Raw genomic sequence first — 24,599 nt, 5'->3', positions numbered from 1 at the left:
ATATAATCAAAATCTAGAAAAGTTTAAAAATCTTTAACAAAATTAAATTATTTAGGTTTGAAGAAATCCCGGACACACAATAATATATTTTTTTTTTTAAAGAAACTTTTGTGATCCATTAAAATCGGTTTCTAAAAAAAAAATTATTTTTGAAAATTAATAAAAAAAATATTTTATTTTAGGTGGAAAAAAGAATTTATTTTATGAGTAAAAAAGATATTTTTTGAAGCAAAATACAAGTCCAAGGTATATAAGAATATAAATATAAATGTCAATTTACAAAGCGGAAAATACACAAAGAAGAAAGAAGTGAACGCTAAGAGTAAAACTGACGGAGGAGTAAAAAGTTGGAATCGTGCAAAACCTCAATCTCTTCATTCCGCGTTCGTCACCGATTCTGTGTAAGTGAATTTCAAACCGTTGTCGTTTTTATTCTCTTTTACGCTTCCGTTACTGCGTTTTGCTCAACAACCCTAGTCTCTCTTTCAATACTCAACCGTTGCATCCTTCAAATTACGTTCAAAAAATCAATTTATTTTCATACATTCCACAAATTAAAACCCAATCCTCGGTTGTTCACTGGAATTTCATGGATTCTCGCCTTGGTTTTTTCCCCTTTTTGAAAGGTGGTTTTGTTTGATTGGAATGAGGTTTAGTTGTACTTTGATCTGGTTTGTTTGTTTGATTGGTATTGTTCTTTGTACGATTGTAATTTCTGTTGCTGTATGGATTTTTTAAATGGTGGGGAAAATGCATTTTTGATCATGCAATTTTGTAAGGTTTATTGATGATGGGGTAGTAGGTTTAGGTTGGTAGCTAAGGGCAGGAAATTGATTTGGTTAATGAGTTTGTGATGGATTTTGGCTGCATTATTCGATGCCTTTATTTACATGTCCCTCAAGTTACTCTTTTTTTGGATGTTCTTATTCCTTAGTTGGGTGAAAGTTTATTAGGTTTTTCAATAGTTGTTTAAATGCGAGCTCTGCTTGTTTATTAAGTAGTTAGTTGGCAATGCATCGAGCAGATAACATACATATTAGGGAAAGGGGAATGAGTGACGTGAGCCTATCAGTCCACGTCAAACAGGGTAGGCGGAAATTGATTTAGAGTTGAGTGGTCTAATATGGACTTAATTCATTACTAGCCATTATGGCATTTTTGTTAGATTCATGTAGTTGAACCGACCTAATTAAAAAAAATCTCAACCTGTTGTTCTCTTTGGTCAGAAAAATCATCGTTGTCTACATATGGAAAAGAATTTCATAGGAGGAGATTTTCTCACTCAACACTGGACTAATTCTGAGGGTAGCAGTAAGGTAGTAAAATATAAGATATCGCAATTTACCTTGCAAAATTGGCAACTTTATGATTTATTTTGCCCCGAGCTATCCAATCCCATGCGAAATCATTTCCCATATTGAATTAATGAAATTTCCGGGGAAAATTGAATATGGTTGATATCTTCAATTCTTTGGCATTTCAGTGTCTCAGATTTGCAACCAGTTTGCTGGCCAGGTTGCATGAAAAAACCCGTTCTTTTTTTTCAGTGAGCAGACAAGGGAAAAGAGAAGAGATAATGAGGAGACTAGGGTTGGAGAGTTTACTTTAGATTGCGAGGAATGAATATCAACTTGTTTTGGCCCACTTCAATTCAATGCTGCTTTTATTTCTTTTTAGACAGTGGAGGCATTGGGATCTATGGCCCAAACTCCTTGTACATGAAAAAAGAAATCAATAATGCATTATTTCTTCACGCAATTTTCTTGGAGGGTATTATTTATCTTTCTATAATATTTATTTAAGTGTGTGTGCACGCACGCATGTGGGCGAGTGTGTGTGTCCGTCTGTGTGTGTGCGCGCGTGTGTAGCAGCAATAATTTATATTCCATCCCCAATTTTGATCAAAATCTTGATTCTAACTACCTTGAGTAGCAGCAATAATTTATTGATATTTGTATGTGTTATACTTCTTCCCTTATATGTCCCCCTCATATTGGTTGGATTTTTATGAAAAAGGAATAATGATATTGTTGACCAGATTTTCTAATATATATAATGAATCCTTTTGGTGTACATATCTGAGAATTGTGGCTTGGAGTGCTAAAAATAATTGCTGTTTACTTTTGATGTGCTTCAGGTTATACTCATGATTTGGATGTTTTCTTCAATTTTTGCAGTGCATATGTTAGAAAGAAGGGGCAAAACTAAAGCATTTCCTCCATTTAGCAAATAGGTTTTTTGTTTTGTTAAGGAAACTGGAATTCTAGCTCAGCTTTCCGGCTGATGCTTGATAATGTGGACAATATTCATCATTTCATCGACTCAACTTGGAGACTATGTGCTCATCTAGGTTCTTGGGTTTCTGGTTTAATTTCAAAACCTAACAAAAAAGTGGTGAGTGAAGCCATTTTCATTTAGAGAAGGTTTGCGTTTTACTGTCATGTATGATGAAATGATGATGATCCTCTTTGAATGCAGGTTGGCTCAATTTCTAGGTTGGCCGAGGAAAGAGGAAACTGTTATCTAGATTCCATGGATATTGCGTACATAGATATTAGTTCGTCGGATGATGAGTTGGAGATAATAGATCCTGGGAGAATTCTCCCAAGATGGGCTGCTTCCGAAAGGAATTCAGGTAGGCGATTTTTATCAAAGACCCCCTCTAATTTCATTTTAAATCCGCAATCATCTTATATGTAATATTACATGCAGATTCAAGAAGGGCAAATGGAAACACAAGTCAGCATCAGACAGTAAATTCTCGAATTTCTAATTCTCATGGTACTGATTATGAGAAAATGTCATCTCAACAAGCTTTAAAGAGGACTCTTCCATCATCTTTTCAACCCGGTCCTAGCAATGGAAACACAAGTCAGCATCAAACAGTAAATTCCCGAATTTCTAATTATCATGGTACCGATTATGAGAAAATGTCATCTCAACAAGCTTTCAAGAGGACCCTTCCATCATCTTTTCAATCATCTGAAACAAGGGCTTTTCCACCTTCATCGTTTGCACCTAATAACAGAGTAAGCTACTTAAGTAGCAGTCAGCTTCATGATGCATACAGGAGTCGTCACCATGGAGTAGGACCTAGCACGTCCGGTGAGAAAGGCTTTTTTCGTGACAATTTTGGCAGAGGCAATGATGGAGATCGTTTCATGAATCAGAATGGCGGGACCAGAGCTCTTCCTCCATCTTTGATGACTGGAAAGACAATAACTCCACCATTTGCTAGTTTTAGTGAATCAGCATACCGTTCTGGAGTAGGGGATGAGAGGGCTCCTGAAACTGATGAGAGACTAATTTATGAAGCAGCATTACAGGTATTTCATTACGTTTATCCCAGTATTTGCATTTATAATGCCATACTCAAAATTGTATGAATGAAATATTCTGTCAGTTAGGTTTTAGTGAAAATCATTTATTTGAAAGGATCCTTTCATCTCTTAATGGAAAACCTTTCCTTAATTGTGAATCCATGTTGTGAAGCTTCATTTGGAACTTATATCATATGTGAAATACTGTCATAGTTGACTCCTTTAGAAACTGGTGATAGCTGTTGGCTGGGTTTAAGATGCAGTTAGGCTTGCTTGTTGTTTCTTAGATTTTGGTGTTCAATGTCAATTTTCTTTCTTAGAAGGGTTTGAACTCTTCTACATGCTAGATATCTCGTACTCCTATACAGGCACATCAGGTTATTAAATTGTTTTACCCGAGGGTGTTAAAACTGTTATTCCACTTCGTCTTGTCAGAAAATAGTGTTTATGTTTTAGCAGTGCTCTCTAGCTTGTGCCGTACCTTCTAGTTACTTCTAGTAGGTTCTGTATTAGTCACTGCTGTCAGTTGATTTTGTTATAGTTAGTTCTGACAAACCAATTGTAAAGTTGTTAGTTAGTTCACTTTATACCAGTTCTCTATAAAGGGCATTGTTGTATCTTATTACCAAGCATTAATGTCTGTGGTATAGATAGGACACTAGAAACATATGACATTAATGTCTGTGAAAGTGTGAATTAAATTTAGGGGAATGCCCGAGACTATGCTAATACTGAAACTATAAGGGAAACTTGGACATACTTCAAAAAGTACAAAAGCCAATATAACCTGTCTCAACATAAAGTCAAACCCAAACAACAAATGCTACAACAATACCTCTAGGATTGAAAATACAAAAATACAATAACACCCATTTAAAATAGTATTTGTAGATTACAGTAATCTGCCAAGTGTATGGGATAAAACAGTTAATCCACGAAAAAGTTAATACATGGTTTTGAGATGATTTGATTTTAAATCTTATGCTTCAGTGATGTTTCTTCTGCACCAATATGATCTGTGGAAGACACATCAAACATTAAATTCTCAGTTTGGACACAATGTTAATCTTTATTATCATTGAGGGTCAGTTTGGACGCAATATTAATCTTTATTGTCATTGAGAGTCGATGGAACACAATATTGTTAATGATGAATTTGGTTGTTGCAGGATATCAGTCAACCATTAAAAGAAGCCGATTTACCTGCTGGTATAATGGCTGTCCCTCTTATGAGACATCAGGTATTATGGTCTGTCTTATGATGTTTCTCCCTCCATCTCACAATATTTGTTGCATTTGACCATAGGGATGTCAATGGGGCGGGGGACACTTCCCGGTCGCCGCCACCAAATTCATTCCCCACCTCCATCCCCAATCCCCCCACGGGGGAGTTTTTATCCTCATCCCCATCCGTTCCCTGCTGGTATATATATATATATATATATATATATATATATATATATATATATAGTATTTCACATTTGTTATTTTTTTTATTTAAAAAACACTAATGAGACATAAAAAGCTATAAATTTCAACAACATACATATGCTTGAAAAGCTATACAAAACTAACGAGACATAATTGTAAAATTCAGCATTATAAGTATGCTTGAAAAAGCTGTACTTCATCAAAACTAACGAGAATATCGGTAGCAACACGATAGAAAGGAGATGATAGAGGAGGGTGAGGCACGGTGGAGAAGATGGAGGAGGAAGTCATGCAGAGATTGCAACAGGCAATATATGTTTGGTGGCAGAAGAAAAGAAGGAACTAAACAGATAGAAGAAAGGAAGACTTTAGTATTTTTTAGGGTTTTAATATCTAACTCTCTCCCTCTCTCTCTCCATTTCTCTCTTTCTCTTAATAACTTGCATAGATGTTTATTCTTTTAAAAAAAACATAAATGAAAAGACAAAAAAGCCTAATATAAAATACAAAATAGATATTTAATTAAATATATTGAAATATATAGGCGGGGCAGGGGCCCCCATGTGGCGGAGGATGTTTTCCCCGCTCCTGTCCCGAAGTGCTCCCGAGGGAATTTTTCTCCCCATCCCCGCGGGGATAAATTCCCCATCTTTGGGGCCCCGAACGAGGAAATCCCCGCGGTCATCCCTGCTAACAGATGCAAATTGACATCCCTATTTGACCCTTCAACATAGATAAAAAAAAAGATGATGAATGAAGGGAAAAGTGGTAATTTTACTCAATTACCCATATTAACTATTCACGTATGTCCATATCAAAAGTGCAATTTGGAGAATAATAATTTGGAAGTGGTGCACATAATATTAATTAGAAGGTATAGTTAGAAAACAGTAATTAATGTTGCATTAAAAAATTGAAAATGACAATTATTTTTAGCCAATTTTGTTGTTGCAAATATAGCAAATATTGTTGAACGGAGTATTATTTTATGTTATAATTATTTTGGATCATTTATTTGTTATCACTTTATATTCCAGAAAATTGCATTGGCTTGGATGCTTCAGAGGGAAAACAGGAGTTTGCATTGCTTGGGGGGGATTTTGGCTGATGATCAGGTTAATCTTTGAATCATCATTTTTAATCAGTAGCACATGGTATCAACTGTTGGGTGTTTTTATCTGAACTTCATAACCTTGTTCAAACAGGGCCTTGGAAAGACAATTTCAACGATTGCTCTCATCCTAATGCAAAGGCAGTTACAAATAAAATGGAAAACAGATGATACATGCAACCATAAAGCTGAAGCCTTGAATTTGGATGATGATGATGATAATGGTAGTATTGATGTGGAAAAGCTTAAAAATGATGAAGAATCCAATGATACAAAACCTATTATTGAACCGAGTAGTTCAACACGGGCGCCAAGTAGGAAAAGGCCTGCTGCTGGTACATTGGTTGTCTGCCCTGCAAGTGTTCTTCGGCAGTGGGCCAGAGAACTTGAAGAGAAAGTTGGAGATGAAAAGCTTTCTGTCTTGATCTTTCACGGGGGCAGTAGGACAAAGGATCCTGTTGAACTTGCAAAATATGATGTGGTTCTCACAACATACTCTCTTGTGACTAATGAAGTTCCCAAGCAACCGATAGTTGAGGATGATGATATTGATGAAAAAGAAGGCGAAAATTTTGGCTTATCCTCTGATTTTTCTGTCAAGAAAAAGAGGAAAAAGACATATAATGGAAGTAAGAAGGGTAAAAAAGGTAAAAAGGGAATAGATGGTTCTTCTTTCGATTCTGCTTCTGGCGCTCTTGCAAAAGTAGGTTGGTTTAGGGTTATTCTAGATGAAGCTCAAACAATAAAGAATCATAGGACTCAGATGGCCAGAGCTTGCTCCAGCCTTAGGGCCAAAAGAAGGTGGTGCTTGTCTGGCACGCCTATTCAGAATACTATTGATGATTTATATAGCTACTTTAGGTTTCTGAAGTATGATCCTTATACTGTGTATAAATCATTCTACAATACAATAAAAGTCCCAATATCCAGAAATTCTATTCATGGTTACAAAAAACTTCAAGCAGTTTTGAGGGCCATAATGCTACGTCGTACGAAAGGTGATTTTTTTCTATAATCTGGCTGCTCATTTCTTGGCTGGATAGTTTGTATGAATTTTCCGTTTTCCTAGCTTGGTTTAGGTTTAAAGTGATTTTGCAATATTGTTGCTGATCTCCTCTCAAGTAAAGTTCATCACTATAATTTTCTAGGTATAATAGTATTTGAATGTTGCCTTGCTTTATTCCAAGGTCATACCACAATGTTTCATGGGCTTATAGTGGTTATATACAAATAACTTGCCAATGGAGGACTACTTATCTATTAAGCCAGCCTTGATTGGTTAGATATACCTGTAAATTACAATAAAAGCATAAGAGCACATCAACTTAATTGATTCCGTTTAGTCCTTCCCATCATCACTATATAATTAGTGAATTTATTATTTATCAATGGAGTATAGTATGCAGATATTTTGTTGATGTATTAAACTTTCTTGTTTTTGGAATTATGGTATTTTTCCTTCTATTCAGTGTTCATCCTTAATTTCTGTTACTGAGTCTGACCATAATGTGTAATGTAATGAATTTGAGATTGTTTCCAAATGTTTTACCAAAAATATATTATTGTTCGGTTGAGGGAGTGGATTGAACAATTTACATCAAGGTACTGGTTTGTTTGAGTGAGCTCTTTGAAGTTGAAGTCATGTTTACTGTATGAGGGCGATTATTGGTCTCTTATGTTTACTCATATCAATTTATTTTATTTGTCCAGGAACTTTGCTTGATGGCAAGCCGATAATCACTTTACCTCCTAAAACAATTAATTTGAGTAAGGTGGATTTCTCGAATGAAGAGCGGGCCTTCTACAAGAAGTTGGAAGCTGATTCACGTTCTCAATTTAAGGTTTATTTCCTTTTATATTTCTTATATTAACTCGGACATACTGTAATGATGCCATTTGTTTTTTCTTTTTACAATTAGTGTCTAGAAATTTATTTTGATAGTGGGTCAAGTCAATTACGAATTATATGATTTTGTTGTTCATTTGATATTTCTACGCTGATGGATGTTCTCAGTTTGTAGTTCTGAAAAGAGATGCTTGTAATTTGCAGGCATATGCAGCTGCTGGCACAGTGAATCAAAACTATGCAAACATTCTTTTAATGCTTTTACGTCTCCGTCAGGCTTGTGATCACCCACTTCTTGTTAAAGAATACAACTCTGATCCTGTTGGAAAAGATTCTGTTGAAATGGCAAAAAGGCTTCCAAAAGAGATGCTGATAAATCTGTTTAATAGTCTGGAAACAACTGCTGCTATATGTTGTGTCTGCAGTGTAAGTTAATTTTGATTTGATAATTTCATTATTTGTTTCTTTGTTGCAATTATGCCTCCTAAGAGCGTGATCTGGTACAGATCATTTTGGTTGTATCTTACCGGTCTTACTCTTCCTATGGTACATGTTTTGTTATATGTCTAATAAATAACATTAGTAAGAACACTTCTCTATGGTTTGAAATATGAAGTATGTTAACCAAAGTTTGCATGCATATGTTTCTGATCATGTGTTTTTTATTAATTAATTGATTATTGAACTAGTGTTTTTATTATAATTTCTTACTTGAATGTTTGGAATTTTATTATGTTAACCTCTTATTACCGAGTGGTAAATAGTAGCTATGCATTGTCATTAAGGGCTCTGGCTGATTTGTACTACGGTTTAAACAGGATCCACCCGACGACGCTGTTATTTCAATGTGTGGCCATGTCTTCTGTTATCAATGTGTATCAGAACATTTGACAGGTGACGATAATATGTGCCCTGCAAATCATTGTAAAGAACAAATTGGTGAAGATCTTGTTTTCTCCAAAGCAACTTTAAGGAGTTGCATCTCTGACGATCTTAGTGGCAGTAGTTCTGGAAATTCGAGCCTTGTTGATTATTCAATAGTACAAAATAGTGATTACAGCTCATCTAAAATCAAAGCCGTCCTTGAAGTTCTGCAGTCAAGTTGCAGATTGAAGGCTAATTCTGGCAATATAGATTCACCGCCTTCTGACGACTCAGATATTGAAGATTTTGATTCAGATGTTAAGGTTACAAAAGTCACAAGAAATTATTCAGAGTGCACAACTGGTGGACCGCTAAAGGCCATCATTTTTTCTCAATGGACTACCATGTTGGACTTAGTTGAGACATCAATGCAACAGTCTGGCATAAAATACAGGAGACTTGATGGTAGGATGACTCTGACTGCGAGGGATAGAGCTGTTAAGGATTTCAATACAGATCCTAAGGTTTGGCCCTTATCTCATGTGTGTTTCAAATGTGTAAACCTAGGTTTTCTTTAGTGGCTGACTAACTTGGATATTTTTTTCTTCAGATTACTGTTATGCTGATGTCTCTAAAAGCAGGAAACCTTGGTTTGAATATGGTTGCTGCATGTCATGTTATTCTTTTGGATCTTTGGTGGAATCCAACTACTGAAGATCAAGCTATTGATCGAGCCCATAGAATTGGACAGACTCGTCCCGTTACTGTGACACGCATCACCATAAAAGATACAGTTGAAGATAGAATACTGGCTCTTCAGGTTTAATATCTTTCGGTTGAATTTTATTTCATGTGCTAAAATGAGGTTATACTTGGTGTAAAACTTGTAGTTAGGCTTAGTGGTCAGTGGGGGAACTGAGGTGATTTGTGACTTTTGAGTTATTTTTTTGTTGACTTGTATTGTGCAGGATGAAAAAAGAAAAATGGTGGCATCTGCTTTCGGTGAAGACCATGCTGGCGGTTCTGGAACTCGGCTTACAGTCGACGATCTTAAATATCTTTTCATGGTATAGATCCCTGTTGACTATAGTATGTATGGTGACTGGTCTTCAAGTTTTGTTTCCGATGGCTCCGCGTGAAGTTATGAAGATGTATGGCTGTTTTTTGTTGGCTGCTAACATTTGTTGATCAAGTTAGCTGGTGAGGCCTGATTGATCCATGCAGTAACTTATATGTTTTGAAAGCCCACAAGGGCATTTTTGTCCTCCCAACTGCTATATAGCTTAAAGCTGTAAATAGGGTAGTTAAGTATATGGTTTAGGATGATATTACCTTTGTGTATTTTTACAGTTTACAATTTTTTTAAATACTACTTTACTCTGCATGGAAAGCAATGAAAGGTTGTTAAGGTGATCCCTTTGGAAATTACTGATCATGACGTGGAGCTAGGTTTATTGTGATTTTGTTAAACTCTAATTTAAACATGCATAAAATTGAGTTTGACTTTGCCAGAGTAGTCAATAGTGCCGCTCTCATGTTATAGCAGAGTGGAGGCCGGCCGCAATGGGAAGAGTCTTAACGGTGCAAAATACTATAGTGTCTGCCACGGGGTAAATACAGGATATCGGAACAAAGGAGAGCGATTCTTGGTCCAAAGCGGTTTTTGGCTCACCATCATTTTCCTCTCTAAAAAACCAAAATTACTTATGGGGTGGAAAAACAATATGGAAAATCCAAAATGCCTCTTAGATTTGAAGATGCATCTTCGGACGCACCTTGTTTAAAGTCAAAACGTTAATTGATATGAAGATGCATCTTCGTAATATTTTAAAACATATCTTATATATTTCTCTCTGAATGATTCATTTTACACGTCTATTGCTCCGGTGTTGCATGTTGTTTTGGATTTACGGAGTTGCATTTTTGAGAATAATGCAAGTTAAGTTAGTTTTATGGTTATACATATGAAAATGACGACTTATAAATGTTAAGGATTTTGTTATGTGATGAGCATAAAACCATACAATCGATATGCAAAAAATGACATATATAAATTCAGATGGTCAAAATAAATCATCAAATGGTTGTGTCCCACAATGATTGATATAATAAGTCATCAAATGGTTGTGTCTCACAATGATTGATATAACTCTTAAAGTGCATATCATCGACAACCAAGCGGTCAAGTGCGAGAAGTGTTGGAGGATCCAATCATGAAAAGTGTTGGAATAGATGAATCATCGGTAAGGGTATTTCAAAAATGTAATAATAATGACACACAAACACTAAAGACCAATAAATATTATCGTAAATAGTGTGATGTTTCCTGTCACTTGCTTTGTCTTCCACCTACAACCATCTGATAACTTAGAGTACAAGTAGATCAAACAAGCGGTCCCCCAATTGTACTCATGGATCTGCTCGAAGTCCTTGAAGTACTGTAGGTAGACGATATCCACATAAATGACACTCTTGTCCATAAAAATGACAGTGCCAGTCAAATATATTAGATAGGCTCGCATATCATACACTTTATGTATCCATATCTGCTCATCATCACCTCCAGCATGCTCTGTTCTAAGGAGCTCATTTGTATATACCTTTTTTTAGGAATTCAAATCTAGCATGAGCCCCTCTGATTTTTTCCATTTTCCTCATGGCAGCCTCGAAGTCAACTTCCAGATAGTCTACCATTAACTCGAGTGCCTCATTTTTACCAATCCTCCCATGATCTAGAAGTTTCGCTCGAATCGAAAGATACAACAGACACGACACTTCGTCGAGTGTGATAGACATTTCACCAAGTGGTAGATGAAATGATGACGTCTCAGTGTGCCATCTATTCACGAACACATTAAGCATCCCGTGGTTAACCGTAACATAATCGGTCTTGCACAAGTACTTCATCTCAGATCGACAGAGCATCCTGAAACCACTCGTTAGTAGGCTGAGACAATCCATTAATCTTCCACCCATGGTTAATGATTTTCAACGGATAATCCTACAAAAAAATAAATCTATGTCATACGTGTAATACCCCAAAATTTACCATCCCTTTTTTACCTTTGGCTTTGTTCTATTTGCATACATGGAATCATATCATGCATTATCATAACATTAGCATGACCATTTCATCTGGTCATTGAACTCACAAGCATGGCCACATTCTTGGTTTAATCTTGACATTATGTTTTTTTACTTTTGTTTTATTTATCAACTAACCAAAGCATCATAAGAGATGTCACTTGTTTGTTCCCTTGTTCATATATGTGATCATGCCTCAATTCAAGACAAAACAACAGTCATTTTGGTCAAGGAAGATGCAAGTTGTGTTTCATTGATTCAAGAGTGGTTCATGTGTTTATTTCCATGTCATTTCATCCAATCATCTTGTCATCCTCAAGATCATTCAAGACTTAATCAAGTTTTCTTCAAGGGATGCTTATTCCATCATCATTTTGGCTCGAGATGCAAGAAAACTTCAAGTTTGCATAAGTTGACACAAGTTTGGTTGACCTGATTTGCAAGTATGATTCACTTTTGGTCCAAACCTCATAAATTCTTCAATTTTCAACAAATTGACAAGCTTCTTTATGCAAAATGTCCCCACAACTTTGCTTTGAGGCTCAATCATCAATTCAACCCCTAAGGACCTCAATTTTGGAAAGGTTTAAGTTGCCAAACTAAGTCAAAACCTTGTCATGACCCCCACTTGATAGCCATGCCATTTTCAGCTCAAGTATCATTTTGATACCATTATTTTTGCATCTTTTTAAGCTTATATCAAAGTTCATTTGTCTCAAGTTTGACTCAAAATTCATGAGAGAATCAAAAGTTATTGTGTCATAAACTTGGGACCCCAAGATGCCCAAAATGTGCCAAGACCGATTGACCAAATGCCTGACCAATGAGATGAATATTTGGCACAAAGAAAATCACAAAATGCACGAGGGAACCTCATTTGGTCTAAGCTCAAACATGGTGCCATGGACTCTACATTTCACACATGACCTATAACTTGTAATCCTCCAAATCTTCACTTGGGACCACCAATAAGTGTGCAAACTTGTTTGTCCTTGCAAAGCGCATAAAGTGGAGTGTAAAACGACCAAGTTTCATGCCCAAGTCACATTTTTCACCCTTGCTCTTACACGGATTGAAAATCACGAAATTCCAACTCCATTCACACAAATTCAAATCCATTTCACACGTGTGAGCTCAGTAACACTTTTCCTATAAACAGAGAAAGCTTTTGCCTTCATTTGCAAGCTTTGATAGCCAAAGAGGCTATGAAACCATTTGAACTTGATACCTCAAAAAACCAGTTAACCATTTCTTCGAGTCAACCTCTTTTAACTTCGAATCTCCACCCAAAATCACTCATCGACACCTTCTAAAGTTGTTTGAAGCATTGCCTTGACTTGAAAATCCTTGGAACCAGACTTCCAAATCCATCATTGTTGACCTTTGAAGCTCCAACTAGAAAGGTAGTTACGAGTTAAATATTTGAGCAAACAAGTTACCAAACTCTTCACCTTGTTCCACTGATAAAAAGCTCTCTCCTACCATTAATTTATATACTGTATTAGCTATTTAATTTTACTTTGAACACTTAGAGTTCATCCTGTTCTTGAGCAAAATTCTCCCTGTTTAGAGCCAATCAATGACTCTGATGTAGGGAGACATGAACGATGATGTGTTGCGAGGCTAACTCCATGCTTGAGTGTTGCTAAAAATAAGAGTTCAGAGATTTGCCAAATCGAGCTGAAGGTTGAAGACGAAGTCAGGTTGCACATGTTTTGGTGCCAACTTTGAATTTCAGTCAATCACATCCTTCCACGCGCATTTTTCAAATCTGCTAATTGTTGGCACCCTAATTTCATTTTATTTTTATTTTCTTTTCAATTTAATTTCTGACTTATTTTAATTCATTTTGATCCATTTTTTTACACAAAGTCTTTAAAAATATTTTGCATCACATACATTTTTCTCTTAGTTTTTTAAACCCAATTTTGCATTTATTGTAATTTTTATTTAATTTTCACTTTAATTTCCTTTTTCAATTTATTTTTCAAGCATTTTAAAACATCTTTGCATTCAACTTTTGAGATCTATTCATGTAATATTTGGGATTTCGTGTAATTTTTGCAACCTTTTTTGGATTATTTTGATCATAGTTTAGGATTTTCTCTTTAATTTTCCTTTTTAATCATTTTTGAATACATCTTTGCTTGATTTTCGGTGCACTTGATGTTTTGACTTGAGTTGTTGACTTGGTTTATCAATGTTTCTATGTTTCAAGTCATCCATAGATGGACTTGAGGTTGATTCAATCTTCTTTGGTTCAAACATGTTGATAAATGATCATTGAATCATTTTTGACACTTTGAATCAATGATATGTTTTCCCTTATTGAGCCATATGCTTGAGTCCTTTGATTTTCTTAATAGTAGATCCTAAGTCAAACACTTGAGTTAGCTCTCATCTTTGACTTTGTTCATCTACCTTCTTCTTTTACTTTGACAATTGTGTTACATGTTTTAGGAGGTTAACTTATGTTAATCCTCTAACATGTCTGACACATAGATAGTTATTGACCGACCTCAGATAGGTATGACTTCTACATAAGCTTACTTACAATTGCCTAACATAGCGCTAAATTGTCCCGACATATTAATTGATAACTAACTCTCTCATCTACTGACTTACTAACTTTACTTTATTGTCATTTAATTCTTTTCATTTAAATTCAAGTCATTTACTTTTATGCATTTACTTTATGCACTTTATTCTTATGCCTTATTCATCATCTTACTTCATACATTGTTCATATTATATTGATCATCTTGTCTTACTTATCTTATGCTTCTTATCTTTTGTTTGGTTTGTTTGACAATTTCAATGAATCAAAACATGATAAAATGAATTGACTTGATCCTTAAGACCTATGCTTGACCTGAAGTGTTGATGTATACTTTGGAATTTGGACTATAGACTTAGGACCTTAGACCTAGGTTTGATTTGGAGTGCCCTTGGACTTATTGACTTCTTGATCCCCTGCAGCTTGCTCACTTGGGGAACTTTTGAACCTGTGTTTCCTTGTGACCTTGCTTTGGTCATTGCATGTTTCCTCTGCTTATCACATTCATATGTTTAGGTTAGCACACATTAGCACACACATGGCTTTCTCCTAGGCTACCTAACAATGAGACATATGCTTAGTAAACTCTTGCACTCACATGAATTTCTCTTGGGCTACCTAACAATGAGACCCTAGGTTAGTCTTTGCCTGATCATGCATTCTGTTTTTCTATCTATCTCATTCCCTCTGATTTAGCTTGATCAAATTTTATTTGAAAAACTATATCCTATAACTTTGTACATATTCCCTTTGTCTTTGTCATGTGGCCATAAGCCTCTTGGTCACTTGATGTGACTTGTCTCTGTTACTTTGGAGCTCCGGCTTCCCAACAAGTACAAGACTTCAAACCAGTGCATCAATCAACTGCCTTATCCCCACATATCATCCTTGTAATCTTGCTTCAACAACTTGTCAGACATTGACAAGGATTGCATGTCATAAGCCTTAAGCAATAGAGGAGGGGTGAAAAGGAGCATTCCTATCCTAATTCTGAAAATTTTGGGTACGGGATGAATGACCCAGGTGGTTAGAGTATTCATCTCTATTCATATACTTTAGTGCAGTTCCAGTCAATTCACTGTCAAGTCTGCAACTAAATTGACGCACCTATGCATATGAGTACCAATAGTATGATAATAATTCACAAGTTGATTTATCAACACTTCAAGCACTAAATTGAATACTCTACTATAGTAACAATCTATCTCCAATGACAACAACACACGAAAGACTATTTGACGCAATTTGTCAGACACTTTCCGTGCAATCAACAAAGTTTGAATATTAGTATAGTGTTTGTAGTTCTTAAAAATTCAATCAATACCAAATGGTATGTGATTAATACGATAACACAAATTAACAAAGAATTCAAAATTTATTATCCAAACAATGTTGATCAAGAGATCAAAGTAATCAACAAATTGTGAAAAAAAAACTATATATATATATATATATATATATATATATATATATATATATATATATATATATATATATATATATATATATATATATATATATATATATATATATATATATATATAGATATATATATAGAGAGAGAGAGAGAGAGAGAGAGAGAGAGAGAGAGAGAGAGAGAGAGAGAGAGAGAGAGAGAGACGCAAGGATTTGTTTAGACAGTTCCCAATCGACCTCGCTATGGGTACTTCTTCCCTCAATTCGAATTCGAATTGAGATATTAATATAATAAATATTACTTTGCAAATGTATGAATACAAGAGATGAGAAATAAAATCCCACAAACCCTAAGTTTGTTCTTGTCTCTAGCACCTCCCAAAACCTTGATCAAAGATTGATCAAGTCACCAATAATGCCGCTTCAATTCATCTGTTGTTGGTACTTCCTTGTACGACCTCCTTGTCTCAAGGCTTTCATCAGGCTGAATTAATCGCAAGTGCACACTTGTTGAACCCAAGATTTGTCAACACGATCCATCGTTTCACGCTACTCTTTTTTTGACACACCCACTCTCAAGGTTTGCACTCGATCGGATCCGAATTGCACAATCTTGTCCAAAACCTTCAAACCCTAAAGATCTTGAAGGAAAATCCTACCTTAGTTTTCTTATTTGAATCCCTCAAAGATCACAACCCAATATTCTCGGTACAACAAACCTAATTGGACGTTATCAATCCTAATTTAGATGACGCCCAATCAAAAAATGATTATGTGTAGTTTGATTATGTGTATGCATATATTGAATTGAAGATGATGGGATGCTTTGAAATCCTGGATTCATTTAGGTTTTACTCACTTTAGAAACCTTACTGGAGAATGATGCATGTGCCAAATATATATATATATATATATATATGTGTGATACTCATAAGAAGCACAAGGAATGAAAACCAGTGCAATTTTTCAAAAAAATTAATCAATAGGTCGACCTATACGAATCGTGTGTCGACCTATTCAAGTCATGTGTCGACCTGTTGGAAGCATGTGTCGACCTGTAAGGTTATGTGTTACCTATAGGTCGACCTGAAGACTCGACACATGAGACAAAAGCTGCAAACTTTAATACTACATCGTACATGTAGACCTGAAGTTTTAAAAATTCATCTATAGGTCAACCTGTAGTTGTATGTGTCGACCTATAATGAGGATTTTTCACTTAAAAACAAGTTTCTCATGCTCAACACACTATTTTGATGCACAAATATTTTCCAGACCATTTCCATGATAACATGCTTCCTAATGCAAGAACACTAAAATGCACAACTAGACTCAGATGATACCGTCCAATGTAAATAAATGTTATTTCCTAGTTTTGACACCATCCAAAGGTTTGCTAATTGCCTCAAACTTAAGCGTTAAATATGATATCCTTTACAAGATTGATGTTGCCAATTGGGCACCCTCCAACCATGGTCCAAGTATTACTCCGAGCCTTGTTAATTTGTTGTATCAAATATGAACTAGGGTTGTATTTGACTTTAAGGAATATGTGTCTGAGCAAGTTATTAATCATGCAAAATCATATGCCATCAAAATTCCTATTAGATTTATTGACCAAAAGAATGATATTATTTTCGTGGAAGACGAAGTAAGTGTTTATCCTAGTTTGTTAACTTTAGTTATAAGCTGTTTGCGAGAAAACATGTCCCTGCTATTGTTCTTCTTAATATTACAAATCTTGATTAGTCTGATCTAGATGTTGGTGAAAATATGATTAAGGTCTTACCCGTGTATGAGGATATAAGAATCCATCTCCTCAAGTTTCTTATGGATTAATCTAAGGTATTACATGAAATCATAGCTATTTCCACTACCATAAAGGGTGTGATTGAATGGATTATTCAAATGTTGAATCCAAAGGCTGTTAGTGCCCCATCTTTTCAAGTTATTGTACAAGGTGCTGAGAAAGATGTTGAGATAATGAGTGTGGATGAATACCTGCCAAGTAGTGATGAAGATGAAGATGTTGAATACAAGACTGACTCTAATGACGACTACGCTGTCTCCTTCCAGTAAAATATCGTTTGGCTATGAGAAGTGTTTGTTTTGTTCTTTAGCTATGTTTTTCTAATGATTATGATGTTGTATTCCATTTGTGTGGCCGAATAATCTATTTTTATTTTTGATGAAGACTTGCTTTGGATCATCAAGTTAACACAAAAAGTTGGAAACCTGCTATTGATATCCTATAAAAATAAAAGTTTGTATCATTTGATATTTTCAAGATTCCATCTAAAAAATGAAGTTCATATATTTATAGCTGACACCAATAAATGTACAACAATAAAAGTTATGCACGACAAAATTGCTAAATAATACAAGTTATGTGTAAATTCCTAACATCAATACAATTCTGTTCAACAATACTTATTCAAGAAATATATCATGCGATGATATGCTTATATAAACTATACATTCAACTCAACACATACTATTTGCCAAAATTATTTCACAATATTGAGAAGAAAGAATTTCAAAGAGAAAAACCATAGAACACAAAGTCACAAGTGAACATGTTTTTGTTAAATTAGAGGGGATGGACCTTGCTAGTAGGGTGTTATGAACAAGGCCCAACCGATGTATCTATGGGTGATTAGAAGCTATGTTAGCAATATATTATTTATTGTAGTAAAATAGCATAAAAAAAATAATTATGAATAATTTTTGGTATTTTATAATATAAATAAAAAACATTGACATTATAATTGTTATAAATAATAATAATCCGTGCATCGGAAAAACGACTAGTATAAATATGAATTTGTAGCGCGGAAAATATACAGAAGAGAGTTCAACTGAGGAAGGAGTAAAAAGTTGGAATCCATTCTCATTCCGCGTTCGTCGCAGATTTATGCATGTGAAGTTCAAACCATTGTCGTTTTTATTCTCTTTTACGCTTCCGTTACTGCGTTTTGCTCTACAACCCTAGCCTCTCTTTCAGTACTCAACCCATGCATGCATTCTTCAAATTCCGTTAAAAAAAATCAAACATTTTTCACACATTTCACAAATTACTTTGATTTGATTAATGAGTTTGTGATGGATTTTGCATGCATTCTTCAAATTCCGTTAAAAAAATCAAATCTTTTTCACACATTTCACAAATTACTTTGATTTGATTAATGAGTTTGTGATGGATCTTGCATGCATTGTTGGATGCCCTTATTTTAATATTGGTCAAGTTACTCTTTTTATGGATGTCCTTATTCCTTAGTTGGGCGAAAGTTGATTAGGTTTTCAAACAGTTGTTTGAATGTGACCTCTGCTTGTTTATTAACTAGTTAGTTGGCAATGCATCGAGCAGATAACTGATTTAGAGTTGACTGGTCTAATATGGACTTAATTCATTACTACCTATTATGGCATTTTTTGTCGGATTCATGTAGTTTATGGCATTTCAGTGTCTCAGATTCTCGGGTTTCTGGTTTAATTTCAAAACCTAACAAAAAAGTGGGGAGTGAACCCATTTTCATTTAAACAAGGTTTGCATTTTACTGTTATGTATGATGAAATAATCACGTTCCTCTTTGGATGCAGGTTGGCCGAGGAAAGAGAAATTGTTATCTAGATTCCATGGACATTGCGGATATAGATATTAGTTCGTTGGATGATGAATTGGAGATGATAGATCCAGGGAGAACTCTCCCAAGATGGGCTGCTTCTGAAAGGAATTCAGGTAGGCCATTTTTATCTAATTTCATTTTAAATCTGGAATCATCTTATATGTAATATTACATGCAGATTCAACAAGGGCAAATGGAAACACAAGTCATCATCAGACAGTAAATTCCCGAATCTCTAATTCTCATGGTACCGATTATGAGAAAATGTCATCTCAACAAGCTTTCAAGAGGACCCTTCCACCATCTGAAACAAGGGCTTTTCCATCTTCATCGTTTGCACCTAATAACAGAGTAAGCAACTTAAGTAGCACTCAACTTCATGATGCATACAGGAGTCGTCACCATGGAGTAGGTGAGAAGGGCTTTTTCCATGACAATTTTGGCAGAGGCAATGATGGAGATCGTTTCATGAATCAGAATGGCGGGACCAGAGCTCTTCCTCCAACTTTTATGATTGGAAAGACAATAACTCCACCATTTGATAGTTCTAGTAAGTCTGGAGTAGGTGATGAAAGGGCTCGATATGAAGCAGCAATACAGGTATTTCATTACGTTTATCCCAGTATTTGCATTTATAATGCCATAGATTCTCAAAATTGTATGAATCAAGTATAATGTCAGTTAGGTTTTAGTGGAAATCATTTAGTTGAGACAGTTTTGTACGCAATATTAATATTTATTGTAACTGAGAGTCGGTGGGACGCAATGTTGTCACTGATGAATTTGGTTGTTGCAGGATATCAGTCAACCATTAAAAGAAGCCGATTTACCTGCTGGTATAATGGCTGTCCCTCTTATGAGACATCAGGTATTATGGTCTGTCTATTATAACTGTTACTCCCTCCATCTCACAATATTTGTTGCATTTGACACCTCTCTCTCTCTCTCTCTCTCTCTCTCTCTCTCTCTCTCTCTCTCTCTCTCTCTCTCTCTTCTCTCTCTTCTCTCTCTCTCTCTCTCTCTCTCTCTCTCTCTCTCTCTCTTCTCTCTCTCTCTCTCTCTCTCTCTCTCTCTCTCTCTTCTCTCTCTCTCTCTCTCTCTCTCTCTCTCTCTCTCTCTCTCTCTCTCTCTCTCTCTCTCTCTCTCTCTCTCTCTCTCTCTCTCTCTCTCTCTCATATTTATTCTTTTTAAAAAAACATAAATGAAAACACAAAAAAGCCTAATATATGAGTATTTTTTTGTAGCAAACGGAGTATTATATCATGTTATAGTTATTTTGGATCATTTATTTGTTATCACTTTATATTCTAGAAACTTGCATTGGCTTGGATGCTAAAGAGGGAAAACAGGAGTTTGCATTGCTCGGGGGGGATTTTGGCTGATGATCAGGTTAATCTTGGAATAATCATTTTTTAATCAGTAGCAAAATGGTATTTAACTGTTGGGTGTTTTTAACTGAACTTCATTACCTTGTTCAAACAGGGTCTTGGAAAGACAATTTCAACGATTGCTCTGATCCTAATGCAAAGGCAATTACAGATAAATTGGAAAACAGATGATACATGCAACCATAAAGCTGAAGCCTTGAATTTGGATGATGATGATGATAATGGTAGTATTGATGTGGAAAAGCTTAAAAATGATGAAGAATCCAATGATACAAAACCTATTATTGAACCGAGTAGTTCAACACGGGCACCAAGTAGGAAAAGGCCTGCTGCTGGTACATTGGTTGTCTGCCCTGCAAGTGTTCTTCGGCAGTGGGCCAGAGAACTTGAAGAGAAAGTTGGAGATGAAAAGCTTTCTGTCTTGATCTTTCACGGGGGCAGTAGGACAAAGGATCCTGTTGAACTTGCAAAATATGATGTGGTTCTCACAACATACTCTCTTGTGACTAATGAAGTTCCCAAGCAACCGATAGTTGAGGATGATGATATTGATGAAAAAGAAGGCGAAAATTTTGGCTTATCCTCTGATTTTTCTGTCAAGAAAAAGAGGAAAAAGACATATAATGGAAGTAAGAAGGGTAAAAAAGGTAAAAAGGGAATAGATGGTTCTTCTTTCGATTCTGCTTCTGGCGCTCTTGCAAAAGTAGGTTGGTTTAGGGTTATTCTAGATGAAGCTCAAACTATAAAGAATCATAGAACTCAGATGGCCAGAGCTTGCTCCAGCCTTAGGGCCAAAAGAAGGTGGTGCTTGTCTGGCACGCCTATTCAGAATACTATTGATGATTTATATAGCTACTTTAGGTTTCTGAAGTATGATCCTTATACTGTGTATAAATCATTCTACAATACAATAAAAGTCCCAATATCCAGAAATTCTATTCATGGTTACAAAAAACTTCAAGCAGTTTTGAGGGCCATAATGCTACGTCGTACAAAAGGTGATTTTTTTCTATAATCTGGCGGCTCATTTCTTGGCTGGATAGTTTGTATGAATTTTCCGTTTTCCTAGCTTGGTTTAGGTTTAAAGTGATTTTGCAATATTGTTGCTGATCTCCTCTAGTGAAGTTCATCACTATAATTTTCTAGGTATAAATATTTGAATGTTGCATTGGTTTATTCCAAGGTCATACCATAACGTTTCAGGGTCTTATAGTGGTTATATACAAATAACTTGCCAATGGAGGGCTACCTATCTATTAAGCCATCATTGATTGGTTAGATATACCTATAAATTACAATAAAAACATAAAAGCACATCAATTTAATTGATTCCGTTTAGTCTTTCCCTTCATCACTATATAAAATAATGAATTTATTATTTATTAATGGAGTATAGTATGCAAATAGTTTTATGTTGTCGATGTATTAAACTTTCTTGTTTTTGGAATTATGGTATTATTCCTTCTATTCAGTGAATTCATCCTTAATTTCTGTTACCGAGTCGATGACCATAATGTATAATGTAATGAATTTGAGATTGTTCTCAAATGTCTTACCTTAAATATAATATTGTTCGGTTGAGGGAGTGGGTTGAACAATTTACTCATCAAGGTTACTGGTGTGTTTGAGTGAGCTTGATTTTCTTTGAAGTTGAAGTCATGTTTACTGTATGAAGGGGTGATTATTGGTCTCTTATGTTTACTCATATCAATTTATTTTATTTGTATAGAAACTTTGCTTGATGGCAAGCCGATAGTCACTTTACCTCCTAAATCAATTAATTTGAGTAAGGTGGATTTCTCGTGTGAAGAGCGGGCCTTCTACAAGAAGTTGGAAGCTGATTCACGTTCTCAATTTAAGGTTTATTTCCTTTTTTCTTATTACAATTAGTGTCTAGAAATTTATTTTGATAGTGGGTCAAGTCAATTACGAATATATGATTTTGTTGTTCATTTGATATTTCTAAGCTGATGGGTGTTCTCAGTTTGTAGTTCTGAAAAGAAATGCTTGTAATTTGCAGGCATATGCAGCTGCTGGCACAGTGAATCAAAACTATGCAAATATTCTTTTAATGCTTTTACGTCTCCGCCAGGCTTGTGATCATCCACTTCTTGTTAAAGAATACAATTCTGATCCTCTTGGAAAAGATTCTGTTGAAATGGCAAAAAGGCTTCCAAAAGAGATGCTGATAAATCTGTTTAATAGTCTGGAAACAACTGCCGCTATATGTTGTGTCTGCAACGTGAGTTAATTTTGATCTGATAATTTCATTATTTGTTTCTTTGTTGCAATTATGCCTCCTAAGAGTGTGATCTGGGATAGATCATTTTGGTCGTATCTTACAAGTCTTACTCTTCCTAGGTACATGTTTTGTTATTTGTTTAATAAATAACATTAGTAGGAACACTTGTCTATGGTTTTAAATAGTAGCTATGCATTGTCATAAAGGGCTCTGTCTGATTTGTACTATGGTTTCAACAGGATCCACCCGACGACGCTGTTATATCAATGTGTGGCCATGTCTTCTGTTATCAATGTGTATCAGAACATTTGACAGGTGACGATAATATGTGCCCTGCAAATCATTGTAAAGAACAAATTGGTGAAGATCTTGTTTTCTCCAAAGCAACTTTAGGGAGTTGCATCTCTGACGATCTTAGTGGCAGTAGTTCTGGAAATTCAAGCTTTGTTGATTATTCAATAGTACAAAATAGTGATTACAGCTCATCTAAAATCAAAGCCGTCCTTGAAGTTCTGCAGTCAAGTTGCAGATTGAAGGCTAATTCTGGCAATAGAGATTCACCGCCTTCTGATGACTCAGATATTGAAGATTTTGATCCAGATGTCAAGGTTACAAAAGTCACAAGAAATTATTCAGAGTGCACAACTGGTGGACCGCTAAAGGCTATCATTTTTTCTCAATGGACTACCATGTTGGACTTAGTTGAGACATCAATGCAACAGTCTGGCATAAAATACAGGAGACTTGATGGTAGGATGACTCTCACTGCGAGGGATAGAGCTGTTAAGGATTTCAATACAGATCCTGAGGTTTGGCCCTTATCTCATGTGTGTTTCAAATGTGTAAACCTAGGTTTTCTTTAGTGGCTGGCTGACTAGGATATTTTTTTCTTCAGATTACTGTTATGCTGATGTCTCTAAAAGCAGGAAACCTTGGTTTGAATATGGTTGCTGCATGTCATGTTATTCTTTTGGATCTTTGGTGGAATCCAACTACTGAAGATCAAGCTATTGATCGAGCCCATAGAATTGGACAAACTCGTCCAGTTACTGTGACACGCATCACCATAAAAGATACAGTTGAAGATAGAATACTGGCTCTTCAGGTTGAATTTTATTTCATGTGCTAAAGTGAGGTTATACTTGGTATAAATCTTGAATTTAGAGTCTCCAGTAGTTATGCTTAGTAGTCAGTGGGGAATTGAGGTGATTTGTGTGACATTTGAATTATTTTTTTGTTCACTTGTATTGTGCAGGATGAAAAAAGAAAAATAGTGGCGTCTGCTTTCGGTGGAGACCTTGCTGGCGATTATGGAATTCGGCTTACAGTCGACGATCTTAGATATCTTTTCATGGTATAGATCCCTGTTGACTACAGTATGTATGGTGACTGGTCTTCAAGTTTTGTTTCCGATGGCTCCGCGTGAAGTTATGAAGGTGAATGTCTGTTTTTTGTTGGCTGCTGACATTTGTTGATCAAGTTAGCTGGTGAGGCCTGATTGATCCATGCAGTAACTTATATGTTTTGAAAGCCCACAAGGGCATTTTTGTGCTCCCAACTGCTATATAGCTTAAAGCTGTAAATAGGGTAGTTAAGTATGTGGTTTAGGATGACATTACCTTTGGTGTACTTCTTTTACAGTGTACAGTTTTTAAAAATACTACTTTACTCTGCATGGAAAGCAATGAAAGGTTGTTAAGGTTACTGATCATAA

The 24,599-nt window shown here is 35.5% G+C and overlaps 1 protein-coding gene across 5 annotated transcripts; it reads left to right on the top strand.

Annotated features, from left to right (window-relative positions):
- The first annotated feature begins 272 nt into the window (after positions 1-272).
- LOC127098459 (helicase-like transcription factor CHR28) lies at positions 273-24,599 on the top strand. 5 transcript variants are annotated; one of them, XM_051037064.1, is made up of 12 exons: positions 273-401; positions 2,178-2,394; positions 2,479-2,635; positions 2,713-3,326; positions 4,490-4,561; positions 5,789-5,866; positions 5,957-6,860; positions 7,573-7,703; positions 7,913-8,134; positions 8,527-9,096; positions 9,183-9,392; positions 9,541-10,007. In XM_051037064.1, exons 2-12 carry the CDS (start codon positions 2,284-2,286, stop codon positions 9,643-9,645), a joined length of 3,174 nt encoding a protein of 1,057 aa, XP_050893021.1. In that variant the 5' UTR covers positions 273-401; positions 2,178-2,283; the 3' UTR covers positions 9,646-10,007. The 5 variants fall into 5 exon arrangements, with proteins under 5 accessions (XP_050893021.1, XP_050893022.1, XP_050893020.1 ...); XM_051037065.1 differs by lacking the exons at positions 273-401; positions 4,490-4,561; positions 5,789-5,866; ... (4 more) ...; positions 9,183-9,392; positions 9,541-10,007 and adding exons at positions 410-626; positions 20,052-20,123; positions 20,567-20,644; ... (4 more) ...; positions 23,781-23,990; positions 24,141-24,599; XM_051037063.1 differs by lacking the exon at positions 273-401 and adding an exon at positions 430-626.

Source organism: Lathyrus oleraceus, chromosome 6 (genome assembly GCF_024323335.1).
Source record: "Lathyrus oleraceus cultivar Zhongwan6 chromosome 6, CAAS_Psat_ZW6_1.0, whole genome shotgun sequence".
NCBI lineage: Eukaryota > Viridiplantae > Streptophyta > Magnoliopsida > Fabales > Fabaceae > Lathyrus > Lathyrus oleraceus.
This window is presented reverse-complemented; position numbering and strand designations above follow the sequence as displayed.

Excerpts from the sequence above, each read along its gene's own strand:
- LOC127098459 (XM_051037065.1), top strand. The coding sequence starts at position 2,284 with ATGCTTGATAATGTGGACAATATTCATCATTTCATCGACTCAACTTGG. Across the intron at positions 3,327-20,051 it reads TTTATGAAGCAGCATTACAG|GATATCAGTCAACCATTAAA; the intron begins GTATTTCATTAC and ends TGGTTGTTGCAG. Across the intron at positions 22,504-22,663 it reads ATTCACGTTCTCAATTTAAG|GCATATGCAGCTGCTGGCAC; the intron begins GTTTATTTCCTT and ends TGTAATTTGCAG.